The sequence below is a fragment of the Mustela putorius genome, unplaced genomic scaffold, assembly GCF_011764305.1.
Source record: "Mustela putorius furo isolate JIRA1106 unplaced genomic scaffold, ASM1176430v1.1 tig00000083_pilon_pilon_pilon, whole genome shotgun sequence".
Lineage (NCBI taxonomy): Eukaryota > Metazoa > Chordata > Mammalia > Carnivora > Mustelidae > Mustela > Mustela putorius.
Genome location: NW_025421273.1, coordinates 16,450,051 through 16,477,330, shown reverse-complemented (window position 1 = coordinate 16,477,330; position 27,280 = coordinate 16,450,051). Strand labels below are relative to the sequence as shown.

Here is a 27,280-nt window from a genome sequence, read left to right as displayed (position 1 = left end):
CAAAAGCAGCCAAAGGCAACACATAAATGAATGGGTTTGGTGGTGTTCCAGTAAACTTTATTTAGAGACACTCAGATGGGCATTTCATTTGATTTTCATATGGGGTGAAATCTTGTTCTTTTCCCCCAGCCGTTTAAATGCTATTCTCAGCTCATGGGCTGTACGAAACAGGTGGCAGGGGGGACTTGGCCTCCAGGAGGTGGTTGGTTAACCCCTGGTTTAGAGACGATGTTGGGTTTTACAGACTGATTCTCTCAGGTTCACAAGGCCAATAAGGGAGTGGGGTGGCCTGGAGGACACGAACATTTAAAACATTCGCCTTGTTGGATGCCTATTGAAGGCAAAGGGAAGTGAACAGTGGCTTTCTGTGAAAGGCCTCTACAAACACTTACATAAGACAAACAGAAAGGAGCTGGACCAAGAGGTTTAGGCCAGTTTTGTTAAGCTTTCCAAAATGACTACAGCTTCCATTTTTATGGACTATACACTTGATATCCATGTACACCTCTGGAAATAAAGTTTACACTGCCATCTAGTGTTGAGCTAGTATTTTAACTGAGAACTTAAATAAGGTCTTCTTGGTACTAGGCACTAAGAGTGATTTACTACATTCCAAAATTATACAATGAAATACACTCAGAAGCATAAAGCTGCCATTGATGACATTTCACATGTCCCACCCAACCTTCCCATTAATTCACATAGGACACTTGGAGTGCAGTCCCATGGTAGGCTCTACCATCACCAGGTGCCAGTGGAGCTCAGGCAACCATGGGACAAGGCGTCTGCCCTGTAATGCTCCTGCATCTGCTGAAAGCTGGGGTCTATTCCAGAACCCACTTTGGAAGTCTTGATCAAAATGCTTTCCTCTTTTGAAAAACCAACCTAACCAAACCCTCCCTAGATGCAAGGATTCTTGTCACGCGTGTTTACATGACTTGCATCGCTCTGTTGTTTGCTCGATAAGCATGTACTGAGAAACTGTCTCATCCATTTCTATGTGTTTCACAATGTCTGTGGTACCTAAAGAGAGACAAACATGGGAGCATCAGCACAGAAGGATGTCGTGACCCCAAGGACATGCGGGCTAGCAGAGCCTTCCCTGGATACAGGGGCTCCCACCTACTTGCAGATGCCAAAGCCAAACTGATCCTCCTCAAGTCAACTCTGAGTTAGTAAGTACAAAGTAAGGACAGAAGCTCAAATGGAATACAGGTATGGGAAAGAATTCAGTCACCAAAGACACGGTAAAAAAAAATACGCACTTACCTATAAGCATTAATATAATCTTTCCTATGTTCCAGAAGAAAATCTCTCAGTTTGCCAATGTGTGAAATCTAGAATCAAAAGAACATAAAGAGTTTATATAGAGAGATATGTCACACTTGTCTGCAATAAATTTTAAATTAATAGACTATGGAATAGAGGTTGCAGACAAATTCTGAAGCTACAAACTGAACACTTCGGTTTTGAATTCTCACATGTAGTTGAGCCTTGAACAATACGGAGGTGAGGGGTGGCGACACCCTCCCAGTCGAAAATCCTTATATAACTTTTGACTCCCCCAAAACTTAACTCTTAGTGGCCTGTTGACCAGAAGCCTTACCAATAACATAAACAGTTGGTTAACACATATTTCATATGTTGTATCTATTATAAACTGTATCCTCACCAGAAAGCAAGCTAGAGAAAAAATGTTACTAAGAAAATCATAAGGAAGAGAAAATCCATTTATAGGATTGTATTGTATTCATCAAAGTAAAATCCACATAGAAGTGGGCCTACACAATTCAATCCCATGTTGTTCAAGGATCACCTGTCATCACTAACTTGTTGGTTAACTTGCCCAAAGTCACCCACATTCCTGGGCCTTAGTCTCCCATTGACAGTTCCTTCTTCCTCTAAGTGTTGTGATATGATCTAAGTTGTTAGAAGAGATAATCTCAAAGGAGCCTTGAGGTTAAATGAGGTAATGCATGTCTAGTAACAACACAGCATGTGCTCAATAAAGGCCAATTCCTTTCCTGATATGTCTTATATCTAAAATTTTATAAACAAATACTCCTTCTTCCGAGTGTCCTGGAGATGGATGCTAAGGCTGGAGATAGCAAGTTTATAGACAAGGCCCCACAGAGCAGCAGAGTTAAAAGCTTCAGGGGCAATGACAGCTCCTGACACAGCAAACCTCCATCTTCCTACTTCCCCAGCTGAACAAAAAGGACACAAAGGTACAAAGGACTCTATTTGTGATGGCTGGCATCTAGTATCATAAAGCCCTACTCTAAAGCACCTGCCACATGGAGTTAGGGATTAAAAAATAAGTAAAATAAAATTAAAAAGGTAGGAAGAAACCTACAACTATGGCTGATGAAGACCAAAGTGTTTCCAGAAGGAAAGAATGATTAACTAAGTCGGTGGCCTGCTCTGTCCTTTGACCACTGCTCACTCTAGCTTCCTCCTAATGCCCTTTGTATTCATTCCAAACATACATAACCCCAGCCTTGAAGGGTCCGTTGAACTTTCATCTTTTCCATGAAAGTTTTTCTGTCAAGGACAACTCAGGCTAATTTTCGCTTTGCTCTCAACTTAAAAGCACTTCTGCATACCACCCACGTGGCCTGAAGTTACACAGGGCCCTGTCCTCTGGCTTCCCCGTCAGTGGGATTAGGAACCAAGCAAGCAGGACTGAGCTGCTTCCCTGCAGTTCCAAGCACAACACGCAGCACAGAGGGCGGTCCTTAAGTCTCTGCGGAACGAGTATGTGTCTAAATACAAAGATAGTATTTACCACAAAGGAAATGTTCAGCATTGGGCTGCAGATACGTCAATAGGGGTTCAGTTAAATTTCCCACAAAGTCGAGATGAATAATAAATGTGGTTCAGAAAAGTACCTCCAGGCATTTGAAGGGCAGGACTCAAACTAAAAATGAAGTGTGGCCCTAACATTCACTTATTACCCAGTTAACAGACAAGAGCTGAGAGTCGGCCTGACACCCCTGACCCCGTGAGGTCCGTCCTCTCCCCCACGGCCCTGCTGTGGGCATGCACAGCATCGCTAATGGTAACCAGTTTAGGAGAGTGAACCTCACAGAGGCCAAGTGATTCATTGAAGGTGACACATATAGCACGTGGCCAGGCTTAAAGGAAAACTCAGGACGGTCTGAGTTCAAGTTCAGTGTGTTTTCCTACACAACACAGCTGCCTTCCTTACACCCTTACTCCGATCTACCCCTTAAAAGCACTATAAAATCTGACCTTTAAGACTGTGGGGAAAATATTTAAGAGAAGTACAAACAAGCTATTTACTGCCCCACATGTATGATTTGAAGGTTACTCTGCTGTGTTAAACTTTCAGTGGTTTATATCCCCTTCCCCAGCCCCTACCTACAAGGGGCCAGGTAAATAGCACATATGAGTAAAGCAAGGGAGGTGGATGGCTGTTGTACAGTTGGCAGTGGTAAATTCTGGATTTAAAATACGCTGAAGCCAAAAGAGGCAGCTTTGTGGCTGATAAAGTTTTCTGTAAAAAGTTTTAACAAGTCCAAAGGATCTTCGGCCCATCCCCTCACTGCCCAGCACCCCCACCTTCAGCTAGCTGCACTCGACCAGGAAGCCACGGTGCACGGGCATGAGCACCAGCAGCAAGAAGGCCCCAGAGGCATCTCAGAAAACATAAACTAGATGGCGTTTCACTTAAAGTATAACAAACGTGATTCCAAATTCTTACGTTCCGTAATGGCAAATTTCTATAAAATAAATTTATTAAACTGAAGCATGTTCCGTATAAAATGAAATTCTTGGTAAATTAAGAGGTAGTACGTAATTACGACTTAACAATATCACCAGTATGATTCGATACTTAACAGGAGTAAAATGAACAAAATAATATTTCAAATGCATAAAAAGAAAGAAATAAATGAGCATTAAGATTTCTGTAGGTGGGGCACCTGAGTGGCTCAGTGGGTTAAAGCCTCTGCCCTCTGCTCAGGTCGTGATCCCAGGGTCCTGGGATCAAGCCCCACATTGGGCTCCCTGCTCAGCAGGGAGCCTGCTTCCTCCTCTCTCTCTGCCTGCCTCTCTGCCTGCTTGTGATCTCTGTCGTCAAATAAATTAAAAAAAAAAAAAGATTTCTGTAGGTATCTGACAGCCTTGAAATTCTATTAGATTTCTAAAATAAATACACACATACACAAAAATCACAACAATCAGTAAGAAAAAAATATGTCAATAGGTCCTTGATGTGTCTAAATAGACAGAAACTCTTAAGTCCCGAACAGTCCCTATGTGATAGGGCTATCTGCATCATGAACGATTTGACAGTTTAATCACACGAGCATGACCATCATCTTTGTAAAGATTCTTGGCCAAGCTCTGATCTGTTTAGTGTTGTGCTTAGTCCTATTTTTGAGAATAAACTGCCAATGATAGTATACTTCATATGATTCTGAACAGGCCCTTAGGTTTTCAAATTTTTAGAGGTTGAGTACTTGTATGCTTTCAATTCTGAGCACCTCTACACACACTGCCAGTTTTAAAAGAACCACCCATATGTGTGTATCCAAAGAGAATGCCTCTTTGGCATTTGAAAGGCCAGTGTCAAGTCTAACATGAAAATCAGAGTAAAATGAAAGTGTTATTGCCCTGTAAAGATCTAAAACTAGTATCAATTTCTTAATCTTGGTGTCACTGAATGACATGGGGAGGGAGAGGCAGGGAGAGGGTCCTGGGAAGAAACAAGAGGTTACTGGGAAAGTCTGTGGCACCAGTGGGTGACAAAATGCAGGGGCTAAAAACAGGGAGTGTTCTATCACAGCCTCGGGCAGATAAGAGACACACCATCTTCATAGCTCTGTGCTTTTGTGACTGCTCTTCCTCTGCCTGGAACAACTTTCTTTATGGCAACTCCATGCCACCAGAAGAATCCCTATTCATCCTGCAGGCTTCCACTTAAATGTCACCTCCTCCAGGAAGTCTTAACACCTTCCTTAGTATTTTATAGATACCCATCAGCACTTCCCATAGATCATTAGAAGTATTTATCTGTGACCACTAGACTTCAACTGAGTTCCCTTGAGGTCAGGATCTATGCCCTATTCATCTCCAGGAGTGAAAAACATTGGATGAGGAAAGGAGGGGGAAAGAAGTTTGTGGGGGTTGAAAATCCAACAGAAAGGCCTTCAAGATCTGATAACTCCCGACATAGCAGTTGGATCAAAAAGGTATCAGAGGTATCACAAGACTGCACCTAAACAACTGTGAACAAAGTAAGAAAGATGAACATGTCGGCTACCTATGACAGTCATCCTCCCAGAAAATCAGTGGCACGTGTTTTCAGAAGGTAAGCTCAACTGAAGACATGTAACCTAACACACTTCATCTCTCACAAGGCTGATCGCCTCCCGTCTGACTGACAGTAGGCCCACCACCGGAGAGTTTTCATGACCACACCTGTGGTCTGACTACACTGCCATATCATCTGACACATGTCCTTCATTTCTAACACAAACTGTCATCTAAAGTAAGAATGGAACTGTATCTAAAAAAGAAAAGAAGAGAGGAAGGCAAGATGTACTTAATATCTGCACTGTGCCAGTCACTTTAAGCAGGTTGTTTTGTTGAACTTGGACAACAACCCTGAAATAGATTCTTTTTCTTGGTGGAGAGAAACCAAAGCCCAGAGAGGTGGTATTACCAGTGGAGCTGGGGCTGGAACCCCTAATCACACTGAGTCAGCACGGGTTCCCTCAAAAGCGGTCACTTAATGGACAGGCTGGTGTTTTCTAGTTTCGGTCAAGTTACTTTCATGCCTGCTGTGTACTGTTATTTCGCCTGTTAAAGAAGGAAAAAACCTCCTGCTTAATACTGATATTAAGAAATTATAATGAATTTTTGCTCAGGTGTGATAACAGTAAGCATTATGATTACTTTAACTTTTTATGTTTTTAAAATTCTTACCTTGTAGAGATGTATACTGAAAAATTTACAAGTCAAATATACCACTTTTTTGTTAGAACGAAACGATACCACCTCTATCGTTTTGAATTTGCTTCAAAACGATACAGGGGAGGGAGAGTATCAGATGAAGCAGGATAGGCCGTGAGTCAGTACGTGTTGAAGATGGGGGTTCTTTATAGCATTCTGTCTACTTCAGTATGTATTTAAAATCTCCCTTAACAAAAACATTTTTCTTTTAAGATTTATTTATTTGAGATCACAAAGTAGGCAGAGAGGCAGGCAGAGAGAGGAGAAGGGGAAGCAGGCTCCCTGCTGAGCAGAGAGCCTGATACGGGCTCAATCCCAGGACCCCGGGATCATAACCTGAGCCGAAGACAGAGGCTTTAACCCACTGGGCCACCCAGGTGCCCCTAAAAACATTTTTTAAAAGTCTCCCGTTTAGCATTTTCTTCCCCTAACACTTCTAGTCATTGGAAGTATATAGATCTGCTGCTGCCAAACTAGTAATACTCCATACTTGAACCAAAAACTAAATTCCATGTGAAATCTCTACCTACTTTATCTCTAAGTACTTTCGGTCTTTGCTTAAAGTTCCATTTACCAGGTCCGATGCCCCTTTGAAAAAGCAAAAAAAACCCCAAAACCTTCAGTGAGAGGGGGCCGTGTGCCCGGCGGTAGTCCCAGAGCTGCATGTGCGTTTGCTCCCCTAATTCTCCCAGGCGTGATCGCAGGGAACACCATCACACCTGTTCTACAGATGAGAAAACAGAGTCAGAGACAGGATAAATAATGTGCTTGGGAGTGAAGTCTGGTATCAGACTTGAGTTCTTAACCTCCGAACCGAAGCACAGATTGTGCACAGGTCACAACTGTCGTCCCCCAACAAGGGGGACGACGGAGGAAGGTACCCGAGTGAGCGACGTCACGCTGATCCTCTCTTCCTCCATCCTACTCGGCAGTGCACTACACACTTGCAGACACCCAACAGCGATGGCCACATGCTGACCACCCGCCACGGGGCTGTCACACCGTGCGTCAGCTGCTCGGTCCATGTGCGCCATCGTTCACTCTGCTGGAACAACTGGACGACTTAGACGTGACCCCTGTTCCCGTTTAAGACACATGGAAACTGCGGCTCATGCAAGGTTACAAGGCTAGTGAGAGGCAGAACTGGGACGGATCACAGATGTGTGTGCCTCAAGGGTGAAGTTACCCGTCCTGTATCATCCTGCCAAAAGACTAATCAGACTAGTAAGATTTAGCTTACTGAAGTTTGGGGTTTTTCCTCACGATAATATAATAAAATTCAATGCTGAATTTAAAATGTTTTTTTAACTACGTGGATACAGAAAGATCCAAGAAAGGCTTCCACACACAGTGCTCATTTTAAAAGTCGCCTATATGCTAGGTATCTAAGTAGGAAACTTCACATATTTAAAGGGAATGTGTCCACTGGCTCACGTCCTCTCCTTCCAGGTCAGCTGCCATGTGTTGGGTTTTGCAACATAGTAGGCTTGGGGTTGGCAAAGCTACTCGGATGTGGAGAGGAAGGCCCACAAACATAAGCAAGGAAACAGGATGGTCAGGAAGCCCGGCAGTGCAATGCTGATCAATTTGTTCTGAGTATCGATCATCAAACTACCACAAAACATGGCTTAAAAGAACAATGAAGACAACTTCCCAGAATGCTTTTCTTCCTGAGTGCCCCTATGGCCACCTCCATACAGTTCGGGCAGGATCTGGGCAGAGGAGCACAGTCTGGGCGGAGCACAGTCTGGGCGGAGATCAGTGGGCAAGAGAGGGATGGGCAGGAAATCCAGGGAGGGCAGAGATTCTTGGGTTCTGACCTCTGCTTCGCCACCCACTGCTGAGGGAGACCCCCATCCCCACTCCTTAGGCTTTACATGCAGGGGCTTCAGCCGGACCAATATTCCTGGCCTCAGACTGGGGAGGAGCAGCAATGTAACTGGCTTATGATTTGGAGAAAGGAATGAGCAAGCTCGGCTCTGTCTCGCCCTCTCCTCTGTGCATAGCAGCCAGCCAGCAGAGAGGGCATATTCTGACCCAAGCTCTCCCCATATTTGGCTACAAATCTAAAGCCAGGTTCCCCATGTGGCTTTTTCAAGTTCTGACGCCTGTATTTCTCTTTCAGGTGGTTCCAAAATTGGGCTGAGAAGAAAGGGGTGCTTTTACAAGCTCCCCTAAACTCTTAGCCTTTGCCAACTGAAATTTTGAGCAAGTTGCTTAATCTCCCTGGGCTTCACTACAAAGAGAGGGAGTAAACATTGTTTTTAAAAAACAGTAGTATAATGAGCTACCTGCCAGCTTTTACTGAGTGCATACTATGCGGCAGGCCCCCGTGTGAATGCTCTGCACCCATGATCTCATAGACTCTTCATGACCCTAAGGCATAGGTTCTATTATAATCCCAATTCACAGATAGGAAGACATGGAAGTATAATTCTGCGGAAATGGTTCTGAAGAAATGGAAGACTGTGACTCCCACACCAGGAACCTGTATGTTTCTAGTCTCTGTGAGTCTGCCCACGAAGATGGTTCTGCTGTCCCAGCTGAGCAAGGCAGGTCTGAGAGACTTGCTTTTACTGCAAGTGTAGATGGATCGTTCTGAGATAAAAAATGCCCAACACTGGACAGAGCTGTTTGGATTAAAGGCACGGGCTCTAGCTATGGGAGAGCACCAAGCTAACAGGCACACTCCAGGATCAGCCAGGATCTGGCTTTTTTGGGGGGCTGACACTTCACCCAACAAGGGATTTGAACTGCGTTCTAGAACTACAGGTGTTCATCTGACTCCTGTATTCCTTTTGTTTTCTGAACATCAACTGAGTTCACTTTTAAGTAGCTATATAAATTTAAAGACTCTTTCCCCAAATCAAGACACTGAAATTCTCCATAACCCATTTATCATAAAAGCAATGTAGTTTCTAAATCAGATGCATTTGACAGGGTAAAAAAAAAAAAGAGTCTCACATCATATGTCCTTACACAAAAAGGTTTTACTAGGAGGGACCAAACAAAACCAAAAACTTCCCAGTCTGCACACTCGTGAGATTGTGCGAGGTACCCTGGGTGAGTCTGAGCTGCCAACACAGTGGGTTTGCCCACAAGCTGTTGTTGGGGGGTGGGGATGGGAACCCGGCTTGTCTGAAACACACACTGCATGAACCATTTATAGGAAATATGTGAAATGGCACCTAAAGTTGTACACACGCAGAAAGGAACCTAAAAGATCGCCCATCAAAATAACTGATGCTTGTCTGGCCGGTGAGACTCGGACATTTTGTTTTCTTAATATCTTTTTGTACTTTAACATTTTTCTACAATTAGTATATATAGTCTTTGTAATCAGACAAAAAGTGTTTTTAAACAAAAAGGCAAATCTTCCCACATACTTCCTGACTAAAAGTGTACACTGACTCCCCATTAGCGACAAATCAGACCTAGCCTAAGCCTGAGGCCTGGGGGTCCCTCTCTCTGTGGACATCTCCAGTGCAGAAGCGCCCCCCCCCATTCCAGTCTTCTGCCTCAACTGCTCTGCTTAAGGGAGACACCTCTTAGAAGTCTTCTCTGCCACTTCCAGGCCAGGTTAAGGCCCCTTCCTGCAAGCCGACCCCTTTCAGAGACGCTGATTAGCATCTTGTGGAATGTTTTTGTGTCCATCTGATATAAGCCGCTCAGGCACACACCGGCCCAAAGCCCTTCCTCAATGAGTCAGTGTTCTGAACCGCACGGATTCTCTACCCCTTTCACAACCTGAGAGCGGGGTAAAACCGCACAGTCCGGCGGCTCATACTGGACATTATCCACTAGATGGCGACACCAGGACTGCCGCTGGGGCAACAGCAGGAACTCGAGAACACATCACCCTTTTCTCCCAAGGGCTTTTACTATTTCTCGGGTTCTTTGTTGTTTGATCTAGAATCAAAGGATTATTAAAGGTTAATTATTCTGCGCAGGCCAAAGCTGAAATGACATTGTTTGAAAACTTACACGTGCACTTGGAGGAGTCCAAGACAACTTGAAAACCCTGCACTCGAGGCACGGCGGACACAAAGGGAGCTGTAGGCACATGGCTGCCATCTGCCATCCCAGGCGGCAGGCCCAGCTCTGTTTACGTGTGTCCCCCATAGACCAGTCCTGCGAGCTGCTCCTGGCCGGGAGCTGTGTAAATTACCCAAAGCAAGATAAACTGCAAAACAAAAACCCTGGTACAAAATGGTGGGATTCTTCTCAAAGGATGACTGCCTTTTAACTGTGGGGCGAGTTCAAAGCGGTCACAAGTGTCCTTTGCTGGTCACAGCAGTGGTTTGACTTGCAAGCCACCCACCCCCCACCCCCACGATAGGAATTCTGTCTGCTGGCACTCACAGCCCTTCCAACAAAGCCCTGATTGATTATGAAACACTAAGTACCGATTTGCATAATTTGCCTCTGCAAGAAACAACCATTGTTCAAGATTAAAGAGACTCCAGTAGGTCCCTCTGGCATATTGTAAAAAGTTCCCTGTTACACAAAATCATTATTTTTTTTCATTCAATCAGTGGACACAGCTTGCTGTTCAGTTTAGTATGCAGCCAAAGACACAGCCAGAACCACCACTGCCATATAAATGTTTGCCAACTACTGATAAGCTAAAATGATTTTTCACAAGGATTGTGTTCCCGAGTTTCATTGGAAGGCCCACTAACTAAATTCTGAACCCACTCCCTTCAGTCCTAACTGAAAATACATCAATACCAATTACAGCTGCAAGTTCAGAACCAAGGCGCCTGTGGAGCACGGCAACCCTGCAGCCGTCACGGCGGGGGCTGTCTGCGCCCGGTCCCCAAGCGAGAGAAGCTCCCCACTGACTAGTCACCCACAAAAGAGCCTGGCAAGGCCACAGACACCCACTGGCGCTCTGGGTCTCAGCAGCCGGCCTGTTAAGGGACCGCCTACAGGAACCATTCCTTTCTTGCTTCCTTTCTTTCAGCAGCTGTTTAGGAAGCAAGAGCACACAGGCAGGGCCCCTCCCGGCGGCCCCCCTCCAGATTTCTATTGCAGGATGCTGCCACCATTCAATGACCAGGGGGCACTGGAGGGGCCACAGTCATGTAGGCAATTCTGGCCACTCCCTGCCTGCCTTCACAAATTCCTAACGCCCTCTCCCCAACCTCCCCCTCCTGAAGCTCCATCCTTCCTCTGCTTCCTGGACCCCACTCTTGCCAGGTTCTCCTCCTAAACCTCTGGCAAACTTTCTTGACCTTCATTCACCACTGCCTCTGCCTTTACTAACCTATGAGACATACTTGGGTTCAGCATGCTCACACGGCTGTGTGCGCAGAGACTCCCTCCCTCTCATCCACAGCTTTATTCACCCTCCACAGAACACATCCACCTGCCTCTGCCCGGCTCCAGGCAGGTGCATATAACCTCCACCATGAGTCCGGCTGGTGCCTCCAGAGCAATGTGTCCCAGGCACCAATAAACCAACCATTGACACTCCTCCCTCCTGGCTTACTCAGTCCTTCCTGTTCCTGGTCCCCGCCCTCCAAGAGAAAGAGCTTCTCTCGTGATGCCCCAAGCTAGAAAGGTCATTTTAGACTCTTCCCTCTTTTCCACCCCACAGACTAAACTGGTCAGCCAGGCCTGTCCACTGGAACTGAACCACCGTCCAAACTCCGGTCCTTCCTGCACCCATCCCACGTTCCAGACCCACAGAGCCTTTCCCTCATGAAGACTTCTCTTCACCGCTTCTGCATGTTGGCCCCCACTGTTCTCTCCACCTGCAACATCTTCTTTCTCATCAGCCAATCTTCTACTTAAACATGCTGGGCCCAAGGAGGTAGTAACGCACGGCATTGTGGGTTCGCTCCCGCTTTCTCTGCATGAAGCCCTCCTTGAGGCACTCTATGTCTGTTACTTAAATGTTATAAGTGTTAGTTTGACGTATATATGTTACGCACATTATATATGTATGTGAAAATATACATGCATAAATACATAAATGTTATTAGTTCAATATAGAAAATGCTCTATTCCATCAATTTGGAAACCTCATTAGAAAAAAGACACACTTGATCATGACCTACAGAAAACTGTAATCAGTAGCTGAATAACCTATTCTGGATTTCTCTTGAGAACCAGTACCAACCTTACCAGACAGCAGTTTTCAGAATTCAGCATGTGCTGAGAGAGACAGACAGACACATGGAGACAGGGGAACGATAAATGTAAGCACAAAAGAGGAGAGAGACTGATGTTTCTATTTCCACCCTTCTATTCTGGCTTCAGTCTTGAGTAGCAGGCAGCTGGGATGGTTAAACTAGGAGTCAAGGAAGACGAATATTTGTTGGGATGAATTTGGTGGCCTAATATCTCGTATTAGCAACCTGAAAAAGTATTTCTTCTAACATTAAGCTTCTATCCCTTTGAGAAATTTAGAAACTAAAAAATAAAATCTTAGATTCTTCGTGTTAATGAGGTCATCAAAGAATGTAGGACGTAATATTGAAACCAGAAAGAGCACTAGACAGCACATAGCGACGCAGGAGCTAAGTGCAGCTTTCATTTTAAAACAGGTCTAGGTTTCTTCAACTTCAAGAAAAAGCAGAAGCCTACAACCTTCCCAGCCTTTTCGTCCTCATGCTTCTGACCTCAACTTTTCTCTCTACATCTCCTGGTCTTCGTGATCATACCTCAGTCTAATTAAGCATCCTACGCTTGTTCTCCTAGTACCCCAAACTGCGTTCACATGGCATTGCTAGCACATTCCCGTTTCCAAACTCTGTCCACTCCTGGTCTCTCTGGCCTTTCTCTGTGCCTCACACATGCTGTGTGACACAAAGGGTATAAAGCAAGTAAACCTCTTCCTTCCTGGATTCTCAAGACCAGAAAGGGCCTGGATGATGCTTACCTGCTTCGTCTGATGGTGAGGAGCCCACTATCTCTTCCGGGTCACCCATTCCACTTGGAACCGTGCCAAGTTCTTTCCCACTCTGAACTGAGTTCAGCTCCCCACCCCCCTCACCCCTCGGTTTTCTCTCTTCTCTGAACTAAACATTCTCAACCCCATCAAGCCTTCACTAATCTCCTCTGAATGTTGCAATGGGTCTCAAAAATCAAATGCGGTTCCCAGAACTGACTCAATATTCTGTGTGTCAGCCGGAAGTGCAGAGGAAAGCAGAAACATCACCCTCCTGTTCTAGCTTCTGGGCTTCTATTAAGGCTACCCAAGAGCATGCTCACTTTCATTTCACTGAGTGAGGCTGACTTCACACCAACTATAATCATTTCTTCCATGACTGCTGCTGCTTATCTATGCCTTCCCTATAGTCCTATTTTCCCCACTTCCTGTTATTTGCCACTCTCATCATTCTTCCATTAAAGACATCTATGACTAAAAATAATCAATTAAACAAATGGGGTGAAAATGGAGCTGAAAGAGAAGTAAGGAGTAAGGAGTTCTAGCCCCCTCCCCATGGACCGGCAGCTCAACCAGCCACATGTGCCTCCACAGTACAAATCTTCAGTTCATCTAAAATGAACAAAAATATCACGGAGACTTTTATGACAGCCTTCTGAAAGCCCCTCTTCCCCGCACTTCCCTGCCTAGCAACCCGACACAAACGAGGCTAGCGGCGGGTACGGCCCCTGCTTCGTGAGCTAGGGCTGGATAATCTCCCTACTTTCTTTTCTGTGTGCCTGGAAACCTTCTTTCATTTCTTCCCTTGACAAATATGGCAGACCCGGAATGGGCCAAGCACAGTAAGATGGGAGGTAATAAAGAAGAAGAGAGGGAGGCAGGAGGGTGAGGAGAACAGGAAGTTTCAACTCAAGGGTCTTACATGGCTTCACACTGCTTTTCAGATCCCATCCAAGCCACATCTGGGCCAGAGACACCGTGCAGATCACGTGCAGAGACTGTATATACAGAGCGTGTGCAAACGCTATGTGTGCAGACTGTGTGTGCAAACTGTGCGTGCACAGACTGTACAGCATACATGAGAGACTGTGCATGCAGAATGTGTGCAGAGACTGTGTGTGCAGAGACTGTGTGTGTGCAGACTGTGCACAGACGGTGTACAACATACACAGAGAGACTGTGCATGCAGAGTGTATGGAGAGACTGTCTGCTAAGCACGGAGACTGGGTGTAGAAACGGCATGTAGCGATGGCACATGTAGAGGGTGTGTGTGCGGAGTGTGCACAGGGCTGCATTCCTCCCAGTCCCAGTTGCCCGAGCACGGCTGACACAGATGGGAGTCTGGATCCCAGCTCCGCCACAGCTCTGTCACTGACCCGTGATACGGCCTTGCGCCAGCCGCTGAACTTCTTCAAACTGTAACTTCTGACCATGTAAGTGGGAAACTGACCCAGAAGGCGACCACAAGCCATCAACGTGAGCAGTGTCCACGCAGGCTCTGTCTCGGTGTCAGGCCCCTAGCACCCGCAGCAAGGGGAAGGGCTGCCACAGGGAGAAGGCAGGAATCTCTCACAAAGCTGTGGCAGTGGGGAGTGTGGCGAGTCACAGCAGTGTAAGCAGCCGCAGAATTGGATGCAGCACAAACCCAGCATGACAGGAGACGAGTGGCCGTCGCACCAGTAACCACCACTGACTGAGCAGCGTACTCCACGCCGGTCTTAACCTATTGAACCCACACAACAACCCCTGTTGTGGGTGCCGGGGTCACCCCCGGCGAGAGAAGGAAACCGAGGCCAGAAGGGAGGCTGGACACACAGCCTGTGGTTCCACAGCAGCTCGCTGACGTCGCAGAAGGAATGCCCAGAGGTTCCGGCCCGGGAAGTCCATGGTGAACCTGCACCTCGGTAATGGGTGGTCCTCGCGGGTTCTGAGGTCAGGAGCAGAGGTAGGCAAGGGCACAGAGTGACGAGCGAAGGGCAGTGGCACAGGCGATCTGAGCTGGGCTCTGCTCCACGAGAGCGGGGCATCTGGAGAAGCCCTTCCAGAAAGCAGCTGAGGGATGACTCCTCTGGGTACGACCAGCTCCTGAAAGAGCTGCACTTGGCCTCATGCTGTGTGTCCTGCTGTAATCTGACCACCTCCACAGAGGACTGCCCCTGATGTCGGCTTAACTTGGGTGCAGAAGGTGAAAAGCACACACCATCCCTACGACAGAAGAGACTACACTGGGTTCCAGCACACATTTTCAACAATCTGCTCAAAACAGCTCATCTCCCCCACACTTGGAATCCATGGCTGTTTCTTCAGCTGCGCATCAGAGGAAGCGGCTGGTTTGAGTTTAGGAGCCATGAAGAGTGTGCAGATGCTCCTTCTCAGATGCTAGGATCCCAGGCAGTGAGCAAGATACGCTTACTAGTAGAGGCCCTAGGGAAACGAATCAGCGCCGGGGCCGGCGAGTCCCAGCCCCATCCCGCCCTTGGTGCTCAGCGCCCACACAGGGTCAGACAGTAGGCACCACTGACATCAGCATTTCCTTTCCGCGGAATGCACAGATAACCTCCTGCTGGTCCCGTGTGTGAGGAATGCGCCTCCAGTGCCCAGCTTGCCCCTCCTGCAGCCCTACACGCTCCACCACGTCTTCTCCCCGCTTCCCTCGCTGCAGGTGCTCTGCTCCGAGTCACCACACGTGGTCTCTGGGAACCACTGCGCACACCTGCACTCCACAGCCAGCCCATATCCGTTCTGTTCCCTTGGAAAGCCCAGTGTGCTCGTGAGCAGGTATGCTGGACTCTTCTGATGCTCTCCCAGCTTCTCAGAATGAGCTTAAGGATTTAGGTCCTTGAGATCCTCGTTGATTCAGATTTTCTGACTCAGAACAACACAACTATGGACAGAACCTTGGAGAGACTGGTCATAAGAAATTAGAAATATTTATAAAATTGTTCATAAGGCGTAGGTGAAAAAGTAGAAGATGTACCTAATGTGTACACATTATAAATATTGTTAGGTAAATGTTCAACAAAACAGTAACAGCAACCACTCAGTACTTACTATGACGCCAAGGAGAGCTACAGGGGCTTTGGTCAGATGACCCCACTTAATCCTCACTGGGACCCTCTGAGGTGGGGCCATCATTAGTCCCTCTTTCCAGATGGGAGAGGCTCACTAGTAAGTTGGACTTACTAATCTCTGGCTCTTCCCGTTCCCTTTAGAACTTTGACAAGAGGGCTACGAGGAAAACAGACTCCATTTATATCTGAGTTCTTCAAATTGAAACCTCAACTCTATCTTTAAAATCACTTATGTATCTTACAAAACAAATAGTGTAAAATTCAAATTTGTGCTTCATTTGGGGGGGGGTTATATTCTTAATTTCTTGAGTTGCCCTTCCAAAAGAATCATGAATATTTACAGTCTTTTACCTTTTTACCTGGCAAAGAGGCCTATGAGCCTCTGGCAAAAACTATGTGCCTGATCTCTTCCCTACAGAAAACAAATATTCCCACAGATACAAACAGACTTTCTGCTCACCATTTTGAGTGCAGAGGCTGTTGGTTCATAGGAACTCGGGTCAAGAGCCTCTGATGATAAAACATGGTACAACAGGCTCAAACACAGGAGGGTCCAAACTTTCTGCAGACCCCATGCACATAAGGAGCAGCTCAGATTGAGGAGATAGCAGTGGGCTGTCTGTCTGCAGAGTCTGTCAGAACGGTAATGCTAAGCAGTCATGCCAAGGGGTGGCTGGAGATGGCACAGGCCCTGGGGCCTGCAGGGGTGGGAGGGGGGCAAGCAGGACAGCCACCCACACAACTGCCTTACAAAGACATGTACAAAAGGGGCGATGGAACTAACTGATCATTGTCACAGCATCATAAACATTTAGTGTTTATTATGTGTCAGGGCATGGCATTAAGCCCTTGCATTTAACAGATGAAAAACAGCTGAGGAAACTGAGGCACAGAGCTGTCAAGGAACCTGCCTCAGGACATATTTCTAGCAAGTTGAAAAGCCAAGGTCCATATTCCAAAGCCTATGCACTAAATTCTTCAGTCTGTGCCTCCAAATTTGGACTCTGCAACATTAAGACTCAAACTGAAGAACCGTTCAGACCAAAGAAGAGTGGCTGGGCAGCCCCTCTACCACTGGCCACAGGCCAGACTCTAAACTTCCTGCAACCAAGCTGCCAACTGGTCAGTTTCGTTTATCAGCTCCCCTGGCAGAAAACACTAAGCACATAAAACACATTTATACTCCACAGCAGTGCATTCCACATCCCAGGAATATGGTCACTCCTTTTTGTGGTGAAAATTACAAGACCTTTAAAAAGTGTGTATCCAGTGTTCATTTTGGATTCCCAAAGCCTGGCGAGGTTCCTAGCTCCACAAATGTCAGCTGAATGGGTGACACATTCTATTAAGAATTTGTCATTCTAAAACAAACATTAAAGAACAACTATACCTAGAACTAGTTTTTCTTTTTTAAATACAGAATTTTGTCACAGTTTTTGCAAATGTTTTAGTATACACTAAAGGCACACTCCCCTGTGTAACAATCAGCCAACAACTACGCACAGTTGGTAACCAATGGCAACCCTCTCCACAAAAGGTGAACAGATTAGCAAGGGTATAAAGTTTGTGGCCACAAACAGCTTCTACCCAAAGGCAGATTTTTATTACTCAGGTTAAACATATGCACTCAAAAACATGAAATGCTGCCCTATTGACATTTTAAAAAATGATCTTTTTATTTGAATTATAATACCAACTATAAGAAAAAAATATTTGTGAAGATGACAAGGACCAGCACGTACATCTACAGAAGTGAGAAAACCACAAATAAAAATGACGTACCACAGCCTGCTCCCACACTCATTCTCCTGGGATCCTCCCCTTATTTGCAAGCCCAGGGCAAGAGTTACATCAACATAGATTAGTTCTCTGAATCTTCCACCCATCCCGGCAAGTACCGTTCCCGTCCACCAGGTGGTGACCTGCACCACACTGTTGCTCCACCAACAGTATAGTACATCAAAATGACAACAGCCTGGTTTTAAGATGATTTGTCTCTTGAGGATATACATTTGGTTTAAGTTTCCACTGCAAAGTTAAAGTTCTTAAGATAGGTCATGCAGATCAATTGCTCCTGTAATCTGAAACTCAAAAGAGCAAGTAATATCTAAACAAGGGGAAAGGGTGGCCCTGAGCTTATAAGGTTCTCTAAAAGCCAGGAGACAGTCAGCCTGGCTACCTCTAATCTCATCATCAAAACTGTTACCTTGTCCAGTTTCTGCTTCACATCAGCAAAGAGAAGAGTGAAATCAATGACGGACAGTACAAAGGGAGAACCTACACTCAACTTCCATACCACTTGATAGAGGCCAATAATTTACATTCAACAGAAAATACTGCTTGATGATATTCAAACCCCAAAAGCATAAGTGCTTTGCTTTACTATATTTTTTTCTCTCTTGGTAAAAACAAAAGCAAATGACATAATGTGCATTTTATCATGAAGCTCTGAGAAAGAGGGTTTGGTAACCAGATACCCAGCCTTTCCTCCAAAGTCATCTTTCAACTGAGAGAATGGGAATAAAATGCAGAGTGTGCCGGCCTCAATCAGGAATACAAATGTTCATATTCCATGCAAAACTCAGGACCTGTTTCATCAATCCCTGTCTTCCAAAAAAATAGATTCCTTTGCTTCATTATGGTCTTCTTTGGAGTAAATAAGGCATGAAACTTAAAGCACTTCTGTAGACGGCAAAGAAAAACAAACAAAAGAGGCAGAAAATATTATTTCAATTAATAAGTTACAAAACATTCCAACATCCTCTGCTTGAAAAATGAAAATAAGACTGACTGGTTTCTGGGATTTAGAAAAAAACCCAGCAAACTGCTAACTGCTAAGTTTTATAAAATGGGGACTAGCCTGATAAAATTGATTCCTAAGTTCAAAGTAGCATCAAATAATTTAGCTCCTAAGAAATCATTTGCTAGAGAAAAATCTGTGTATAAAAATACCCAGAAAAGTAATGGTTAGACCCTGAGCTATACATTACTAACTTTGATTCTGAGAATCAAATTGTGTCTCTTCATCCTACTTTTAAGATTTACTGTTTTACCTGGACACAAAAACGTTTAAGCCCTATATTATATGTTTTAAAAGTAAAACCAGTATATACTATTTAAATCCTTTTTAACAATTTTTAAGATCATTAGGTAAAGCATCTGAGACACCACATATATAAAAATTTCCTTTCTTATCACAGACACAAATTTTAGTTAAACTCACATAATCAATTTGTAGGCAATAAATTTGTCATCAAAATGTAACACTAACTGTTCCCCCAAACACATACATACACACTGTAAGAGACACATGTAGCAACATACTGAAGAAAGGACAGACAAACTTTACAATGTTCAAGAAATCCTTCAAAAACTCTATACTATGTATTAGTATCTGATGACTATTTCAAAAGTGCCAAACCTAATAATGGGTAAAGTGTTCTCTTTCTACATTTAAAGTCTCATTACAGTAAAAATTAAAATAAATAAATAAATAAATAAAAAGACACATCTCCCCAAGAGTTGGGGAATAAGCAACTAAAAATAAAATGCCAATTTGCAGTTGTGAAGTCAATGTCCTAATGGTGAGAGCACAGTTTTTAAATTTTATTTTTATTTAGACTCTATGATTGTGGTCTATTTCAAAATTAAACAAACTAAAAAATTTTCCCTCCTTGCAAAATTAAGAATTTCCATATATACTAAAATTTAATGCTTATTTTGTAAAACAAAAACAAAACTGTTTAAATTTTCCTGGCAACTAAGTGTGTATTTTGTTTTTTAGTTGGAGTCTATAAGTACATCCGTAATTTCTATGCCTATCGTTCAAAGGGGGCACTTCAGGGATTCCTAGAACAATCACTAAGGCTCTTGAAAACAATGCAAAACTTCATCCATACTGAAGAATTCCTATTTAACCCTTATTTTCAATTACAGTCAAAGTGTGTGTTTCAGAGCCATGGAAACCAATATCCCTCTCTCGGCAACTTCGTCTGGAGAGAAAACATTATTAAATGTCACATTTGACTGTCACAGTTTCCCCAATCACTTCCCGCGTGTTTATTATCAGACTCTAATTGTGACTTTTGCAAACTGAATTTATACTTTCACACAAACTTCCAAAGTTTTTCCAACTTAAATAAAAACCCACAAAAACTGTGGGAAATGTTTCGCTTGAAAGATAAAAGTAAACTGGTTCAAATGTACATGTGCAATAATCAGTGTTTACTTTCTGTTGCTCAACTCAGCTTATAGCACTTTCAATATCTGCATTCAACTTAATTTTCTCATCACTTAAAAAAAAAGAGGGAACGCTTTCTTTCTCTCCCATTTTGCTCTCAAAATATAAACTCATTTAATGCAAAGCATTCCTGAATCAGGAATGTTTTAAACTATAAGCATATCTACTCTCAATAGCATTCATATTACATACGAAATGCCATTTCTTTCAAAACTTCAGTCTGAATATTTTGTAAATCTAATTTTACTTTACCTAATAAGCAGGAGACATTTTACTATGCAAGACCCAATTACAATTTTAGTAAATGAAAATAGCAAAAAATCTGGTATTACAATACTAAAGGAGGAAGGAGGTTAAGTATTGACTCATTTACTTAAGAAGTTGGGGTTTTTCCCCTATAGGCACCTCTACTATAGATTTTAAACTACATTTGTTTAAATATGACATACCTTTAGCCTGGGAGCAATTTATCAGTTAACAGGATCTACTAAGAGAGGGAATATACTTAAGGTAAGGAAAACACTAGAAACTATTTATGCTGCCCTTATTCAAAGCTATTTAGAAAACTTGGCTATGTGCTTTTTAAATAATCATTAAAAACGGTCTAAAAGAGAACTGTGATATAGTTAATCCACAAGCCAAGTGATGCCATTTAATCTCAGAGACAGAAATTTGTCTAAGGGGATCTAAGACATCTATATATGTAAAACAATAATACACATTAAAGGTAATAAAACTAGAAGGAAATATTTCCTAATAGAATGAGCACATTTTAAAGTTTGCATGGCTGGCAACAGAAAGATTTTTTTTTTTAACTATTAAAAAAAAAAAAAAAATCTCCTGACAAGAGATTCTGGGTTTGAAGTATGTCACACCCCAGTTCCCCAGCCACGATCCCAGTTCATTTTTTAAAATGAGGTCTATTTCCTGTAATTTTAGATATTTTAGAGTACAATTATTTTACATTTTTATGATGCCTTTGGGGTATCATTACAAATATTTTTATGTGTTTAAACTTAGGAAAGTAAAATTAAGTAATAGCTTCTCTTAAAGGGAGCTGTCAACTCTCTCCTGAACAAAAATCTTTGTTTTAAAGCAATCTAGAGATTTATATCCCTAGTAACCATAGAAATTAATCTTAAGCTTTAGAAAAAAAATGCATAAAATGCTCCTTATTTAATTAAAATCAGAGCTCTGCTCTTTAGAAATAAGGACCCTCTTTTGAACAGAAAGAACTCTCTCCACAGAGTAGAATTGTTTTAACTCAAGGTAGCATTCTTTGTGACAAATTAATCAAACACATGTTTAATTGGCTCTTGAATTTGTGTGCATACAAAACTAAATACTTTGTTGGAAAGGATTTGCTCAGGGAGTATATCCACTGAAAACGTCTGGTAAGAAAAGAAAGTGAAACACACAGGACCTAAACCCTCTTTGTAGATTATCTAAATGTGGGTATAAAAAGAGCAAGCAAAGAATTTAACAGGAGAACCACGCCCAGCAGAACTCACTTTGTTTTCATCAGGAAACTGGAACTATTATTCACTGCGTCTTAATATGAAGACTGATCAACACCTCCTAACTCAAACTTCACCCTGGGATGACTATCACTCTCTGGAGTTCACACGCACGGAGACAGAAACAGGTTCTCAATTCTTTCCCCATCTCACTACGAAGCTGAGCTCAGATTTAGAAACCAGTCAGGGACGTCTGGGGAGGCAGCCGGGTTCTTCGGGCAGGGGTAGACTGCTCTCTTCCCCAGCAGTCTGAGAGAATGTGTGCCCTGGAGGGACGGTCAACAAGAGCTCCTCAAACTTTTGTCAAACATCAATGCTTTCAAGGCTTATGCAGTGCAGGTTCTGAAGAAATCTGGTGAACTTTCATGAGATTTAAATTTTACAGCTTCAGGTTTTTTGCTGCATAATGAGTATTTTTTAAAAGTTACGCCACATTCTGCTTCCACTATATTTTCTGAAACCCACTCATTTCGACGTTTCGTTTTGGAAAAGTGAGACAAATACAAAAATGGTTAAGAGCTTAGTGCAGAATCAGGAAACAAAGATATCGATGATCATGTCAAAAAACAAATAATACATGTTCATAAAGTTCATACAGGATGCATGTTCATACAGGATATTGTAAACACCAAGTGCAAATTATACATGTTTCTGTTCTCACACAATCAGAATCTGAAGAGATTTGGAATAGGTGTCTCTCCATGTGAGTTCAGGCACTGCTACGAATGCGAAACATCAATCATTTTCTCTAAGCAACCCAACTTTTTGGAAAAGACACTGGCGTTTACTTCCCATGCCATCCATAGCTGATCTCACAGTCCTCCAAAGGAAAAAGTCCCCAAGCATTTAAGAGAATCAAGATGTCTTGTATAGGTAGTAAGGTGCAAAACGGGATAGAAAGGGATTAAAAACTATAAATGATATGACTCGGTAGTTTCCACTGTACTGGACACCAGAATGTGTTCAGCTTTATGATTCTAAACACTCTTGCAGGGAGGAGGGGATGACGACATGGGGAGGGGAGATGGGGCACAGGGGTGGGCACAGGGGCCAGGAATTTTGATTGTGATATTAGAAAATGACACATCTCATTATCTCTATGGCACGCAGCATACCCGCCTAGCAACTAGGCCCCAAATCAGACACCACGTAGTACATGTCCATGAATTGGTTTCACTTTTAATTCAAATTATAGTCACCAACAAAGACAAAATCTAAATATCTATTCTGAAGTATCAGTAGAAAAAGCTCTTTAGTTTTAAAATAATCTCAAAGCATAATGCCATTTTGAAGCTTTAACAGCATGATGTTTGGTAAAAATGAAATATCAATGCCTCCTTGAAGCAGAGTTGTAATACCTCCCTCTGCTTTTAACCTTACACATGTGAGAACTTAGGAAAGAAACAAGAACCCCATTTTCACAGAAAGCACAAGAACTGGAAAGAGGTTCGTGGACTGAACCACTGTTTTGTTGGTATGTTCTTGGCTCTTCTCCTGCTCATGTAAGAAAAATCAACAAGGTAAATACATGCTTTTTCTCCTACCTCCTTAACCCCGAGTGCCACGTGGCTTCCTTTAGGACTTTACCTAACAGCCAAAACCCTGCCTCGGGCTCAGACATTCTAGGCCTGCAGTGTGGGCCTAGAAAGATTACAGAACACACACAAGAGTCGATGGAGGTGATAAAGCAGACATTATGAGGCAAAAAGGAGCAATAATCCTGGCAGTAAGAAAGTCCATGTTAACCACCGGTTTGTACAGGGGACACAGGAGTGTTCGTGCAGAGAAGGCATCTGGGCACACTCCATGCCCCTGGTCAAGTCACTTCTTCATGCTTTGGTCTCCTTGCTTGGAAAAGGACGAGATCCTTGATCCCCAAGTCCCTGATCCCCAAGGCCTATCTGAGCTCCAGAGATTCCATGAATTTTCGTATTTGACTAAAAACTGAATAGTGAGTCTTCAAGCAAGTTTTCACATCGCAGTTTTATGGGTAACTAGAATTTAATTTACAAGGGAAAGAATTTAGCACTTACTTAATATCTTGGGACGGGGAGAATCTCAAGCAAGCTCCACACTGAGCACAAAATCAAGAGCAGGCTGCTTAACCAACTGAGCCACCCAGGCACCCCTAGCATTTATTTCTGGTAACCTACTGTAGGGCAGAACACATTGCATATTTTCACATATTTAATCTTCACAACAATCCTCTATTATCAACTTTCCCATTTTATCAACAAGAAAACTGAGACAAGCTAGAGGTGTAAAATCAGATCTGTCCAATTAATTATTCATGCTCTTTCTGTACATCATGGGCTCTTTTCTGCCACAAAATAATGGTATGCTGAATCTCCCAACGAGAAACTGCGATCCAGTGCTTTGTACGCATATGACACTGTGCCAGGCAGGACACACACAGGTGGGAAGCACGTCCTTCTCCCCACGGGCCCTACCTTCTGGGACTAAACCATAAAGGGGTATGGCCTGGATTGCAGCAGGCCACTGAAAGCCCTACATCTGCCATGAAATCAAGGGGAAGAACGGGTATGGTCGGCTGGAAAAACAGAGACCTTGGACTTTGGAAGCGGGAAGAAGAGGGAAGACTTCACTGGCCTCACACAGGACTGGGTAAAATTTACATCCCCCCTGGCCCTCTCCACAAGCTGTCCAGATGATTCTAAAGTACAAGCAGGGCCAAGAACCACTGATGGTGGGGACACAGGAAAGAGGACTCAGGAATCAGTCACTAGCTCTGTGGCTGTTCCCCAATTACTTAAGCGATCTTTGCCTCAGTTTCTGCATTTGTAAAATGGGAAAAAATAATAGTATATACCTCTTAGGGTGCGTGAGGATGAAATGGGTTATTTTCTGCAAAGGGCTCAGAAAAATGTCCAGCATATAACAAATACCACGTAAACATCTGAAGATCTTGGATGCCCAGTAAAGGACTTTCTGTAAGTCAACAGTGTTAAATGTTCTCTTACACAGAGATGACAGAAGATGACAGCTTTTCTTCTTTCTTTCGTTCTTCCTTTCATATTTAAATTGTATACTTAGATGCAAGAAGGAAATGGTAACCTTATGCCAGTCCCACTTCAGCACCAGGGCCCTCACCCTTCTGTCTGAATTTACAAATAGGAACAAAATAATAATAAAATTTTTAGGGAAAATAATCTGTTGAGTAAACTGTAACCAGTAAGATTTTTTTTAAAAAGGAAGTTCTCACAGTACCCTGGCAGTAAGAAAGAACAAGTTAAAATGGATATAAGAGTTCAAAATAAGGGCGCCTGGGTGGCTCAGTGGGTTAAAGCCTCTGCCTGCAGCTCAGGTCGTGATCTCAGGGTCCTGGGATCGAGTCCCGCATCGGGCTCTCTGCTCTGCAGAGAAGAGAGCCTGCTTCCTCCACCTCTCTCTCTCTCTGCCTGCCTCTCTGCCTACTTGTGATCTCTGCCTGTCAAATAAATAAATAAATAAAATCTTAAAAAAAAAAAAAGAGTTCAAAATAAAATGACAGAGCACAGGGGCACCTGGGTGGCTCCATCGGTTGGGCGTCCAACTCTTGATTTTGGTCAGGTCATGGTCTTGGGATCATGAGATTGAGGAACCCCTGTGTCGGGTTCCTTGCTCCATGGGGAGTCTGCTTGAGGTTCTCTCTCCCTCTGCCCCTCCCCCTGCTTGTGCATGTGTGTGCTACCAAATAAATCTTTAAAAAAAAAAAAATGACAGAGCGCAGTGGTGCTGTCAACAGACACACTATGGGCTCTAAACCTGGCCACATCTCAAACACTGGGATGGTGAAGGAGAATGTCAGTGATAATCAGAATACATGATTTTTAAAAATCCTAAAGTTGAATTATGGTTCTTTAAATAAGTGCACCTTTGTCAAGATCTCTTTGTCATTTATACTTTCAAAAACAAAATTTCTCCTTTTTCCTCCACTTACTATATACATTCCCAAAATGAAGAAATGGAGAGTCAGAGGGCCTGCCCAAGGCCACGGCTCCAGGAACACATAACAATCTCTTGAACAGTAGCCCTGGGAGGGAGGTCGGGGGAAAGCAGATGCCTGGGCAGCCGGGGGAAGCAGCACCCAGCACCTGCTGGGGCATCTCCCGGCCCTCACATCCCCCCATCTCAGAACACAACCCAGGGAGATCCTGGGGCCACAGTTCCCCGTCAGTGAGGGGCTTGGTGAGGAGGGCCTGTCACAGATCCTGCCTCCCCTGAACTGCTCCAGCCAATCCGGTGGCAAGTCCTGCATATTCTGCGGCTTGAGTGACTCCTAAACGCAGCCTTGCTGGTCGTCCAACTCCTCACTGCTGTCCCTCTGCAGGCTTGCCTGGCTCCCATGCTGCGTCCACGCTCCCACATCTGCTGCAGGGCTAGCCCAAGCCCTGTGCGGGGAGGAGCTGGGCCTGGGATAAGTGTGCTATTTGAAAGTCCGCAGCATGGAGCATCATTAGCCACGAAGGCTGACCTCCACGACAGTGGGCAGAAATGCTGATGTTTTACCTCTAACGCTCTCCGTGCTACATAACTGTTGTACCATGGGTTTGCAATTGAAAAGACCCGACCACTGGCCACATTAAACCATGGTGTTGGGTGCAGATTCCAATTCTAGAAGCCTTAAGCACTCCAGGCATGCAGAGAACAGATGTTCCAAGTGCTGAGTGAAGGAAGGGTGTGCGGAGTGCTGACCTCTGTGCCCTCTGCAGGAGGGAGGGAGAAGGCTCCCGCACACCAAGGCAAGCTACCCAGTCTCTTTGCAGGGTGCCTGGCCAACATGAGGACCGGCTTCTTCATGTTTTACACAGAACTGAATTCCATAAACCCAGCATGTCAGCAGCACGGTTTCTGAGGATTGTGGCTGGGCCTGCCAGCCCAGATCCATGACGACCCAGACGGGCTGTAGGAATGCATGATCACAGGCAATGGCCCAGACTCCCTCTCAGGCTCCACAGAGCCGGGGAGATGTGAAGACATGATACTCCCCCCATCTCCCCAGTATTCACACAAGAAAGCCTCTTCGATGCAGGTTTAGGATAGTGTGACCTCCAATTTAGCTCTGAGGCTCAGGCAGAATTGCCAGGATCATGGGACAAAATGCCAGCATAGAGCACAGACTCCCAGTCTCTAAGATGTTAACGACGCACGGTCAATGAAGCCAAACGGGGTGGGGGGCGAGGGGGGCACTAAGGAAAACTAGAAAAAACTAGGAAAAAAGTCACCATTCAACTCACTCAGCATTGACTCATCGGGCCCCAGAGCCAGAACCGGTGCTTTACTATTCTGTGAGGAATACCAACAGCATCGACAGACAACCGAACATCTATTCCCTCACTCACTGCCTCAGAGAACACTCGGCACCAGGCGATGTGGCACTGTCCTACAAGTATGAACTCACGGAATTCTCATAAACAACGTTATGACGTAAATAGTATTCTTATTCCCATTTTACACATGAGGAAACTGAGGCACAGAGTTAAATGCTGTGCCCAAAGGCACTGAGCTAACAGGTAGCATAGCTGGATTAAAACCCCGTTAATCTGACTCCAGAATCTTCACTTTTAAGGAC

The 27,280-nt window shown here is 44.2% G+C and overlaps 1 protein-coding gene across 1 annotated transcript in view; it reads right to left on the bottom strand.

The window, feature by feature from the left end:
- Window positions 1-27,280, bottom strand: part of STX18 (syntaxin 18) — a 116,485-nt gene that overhangs the window by 46,081 nt on the left and 43,124 nt on the right. Inside the window, exon 2 of the mRNA XM_004770545.3 lies at window positions 1,270-1,337. Within this exon, the coding sequence (XP_004770602.1) occupies window positions 1,270-1,337 (68 nt within the window). The remainder of the gene's footprint in view (window positions 1-1,269; window positions 1,338-27,280) is intronic.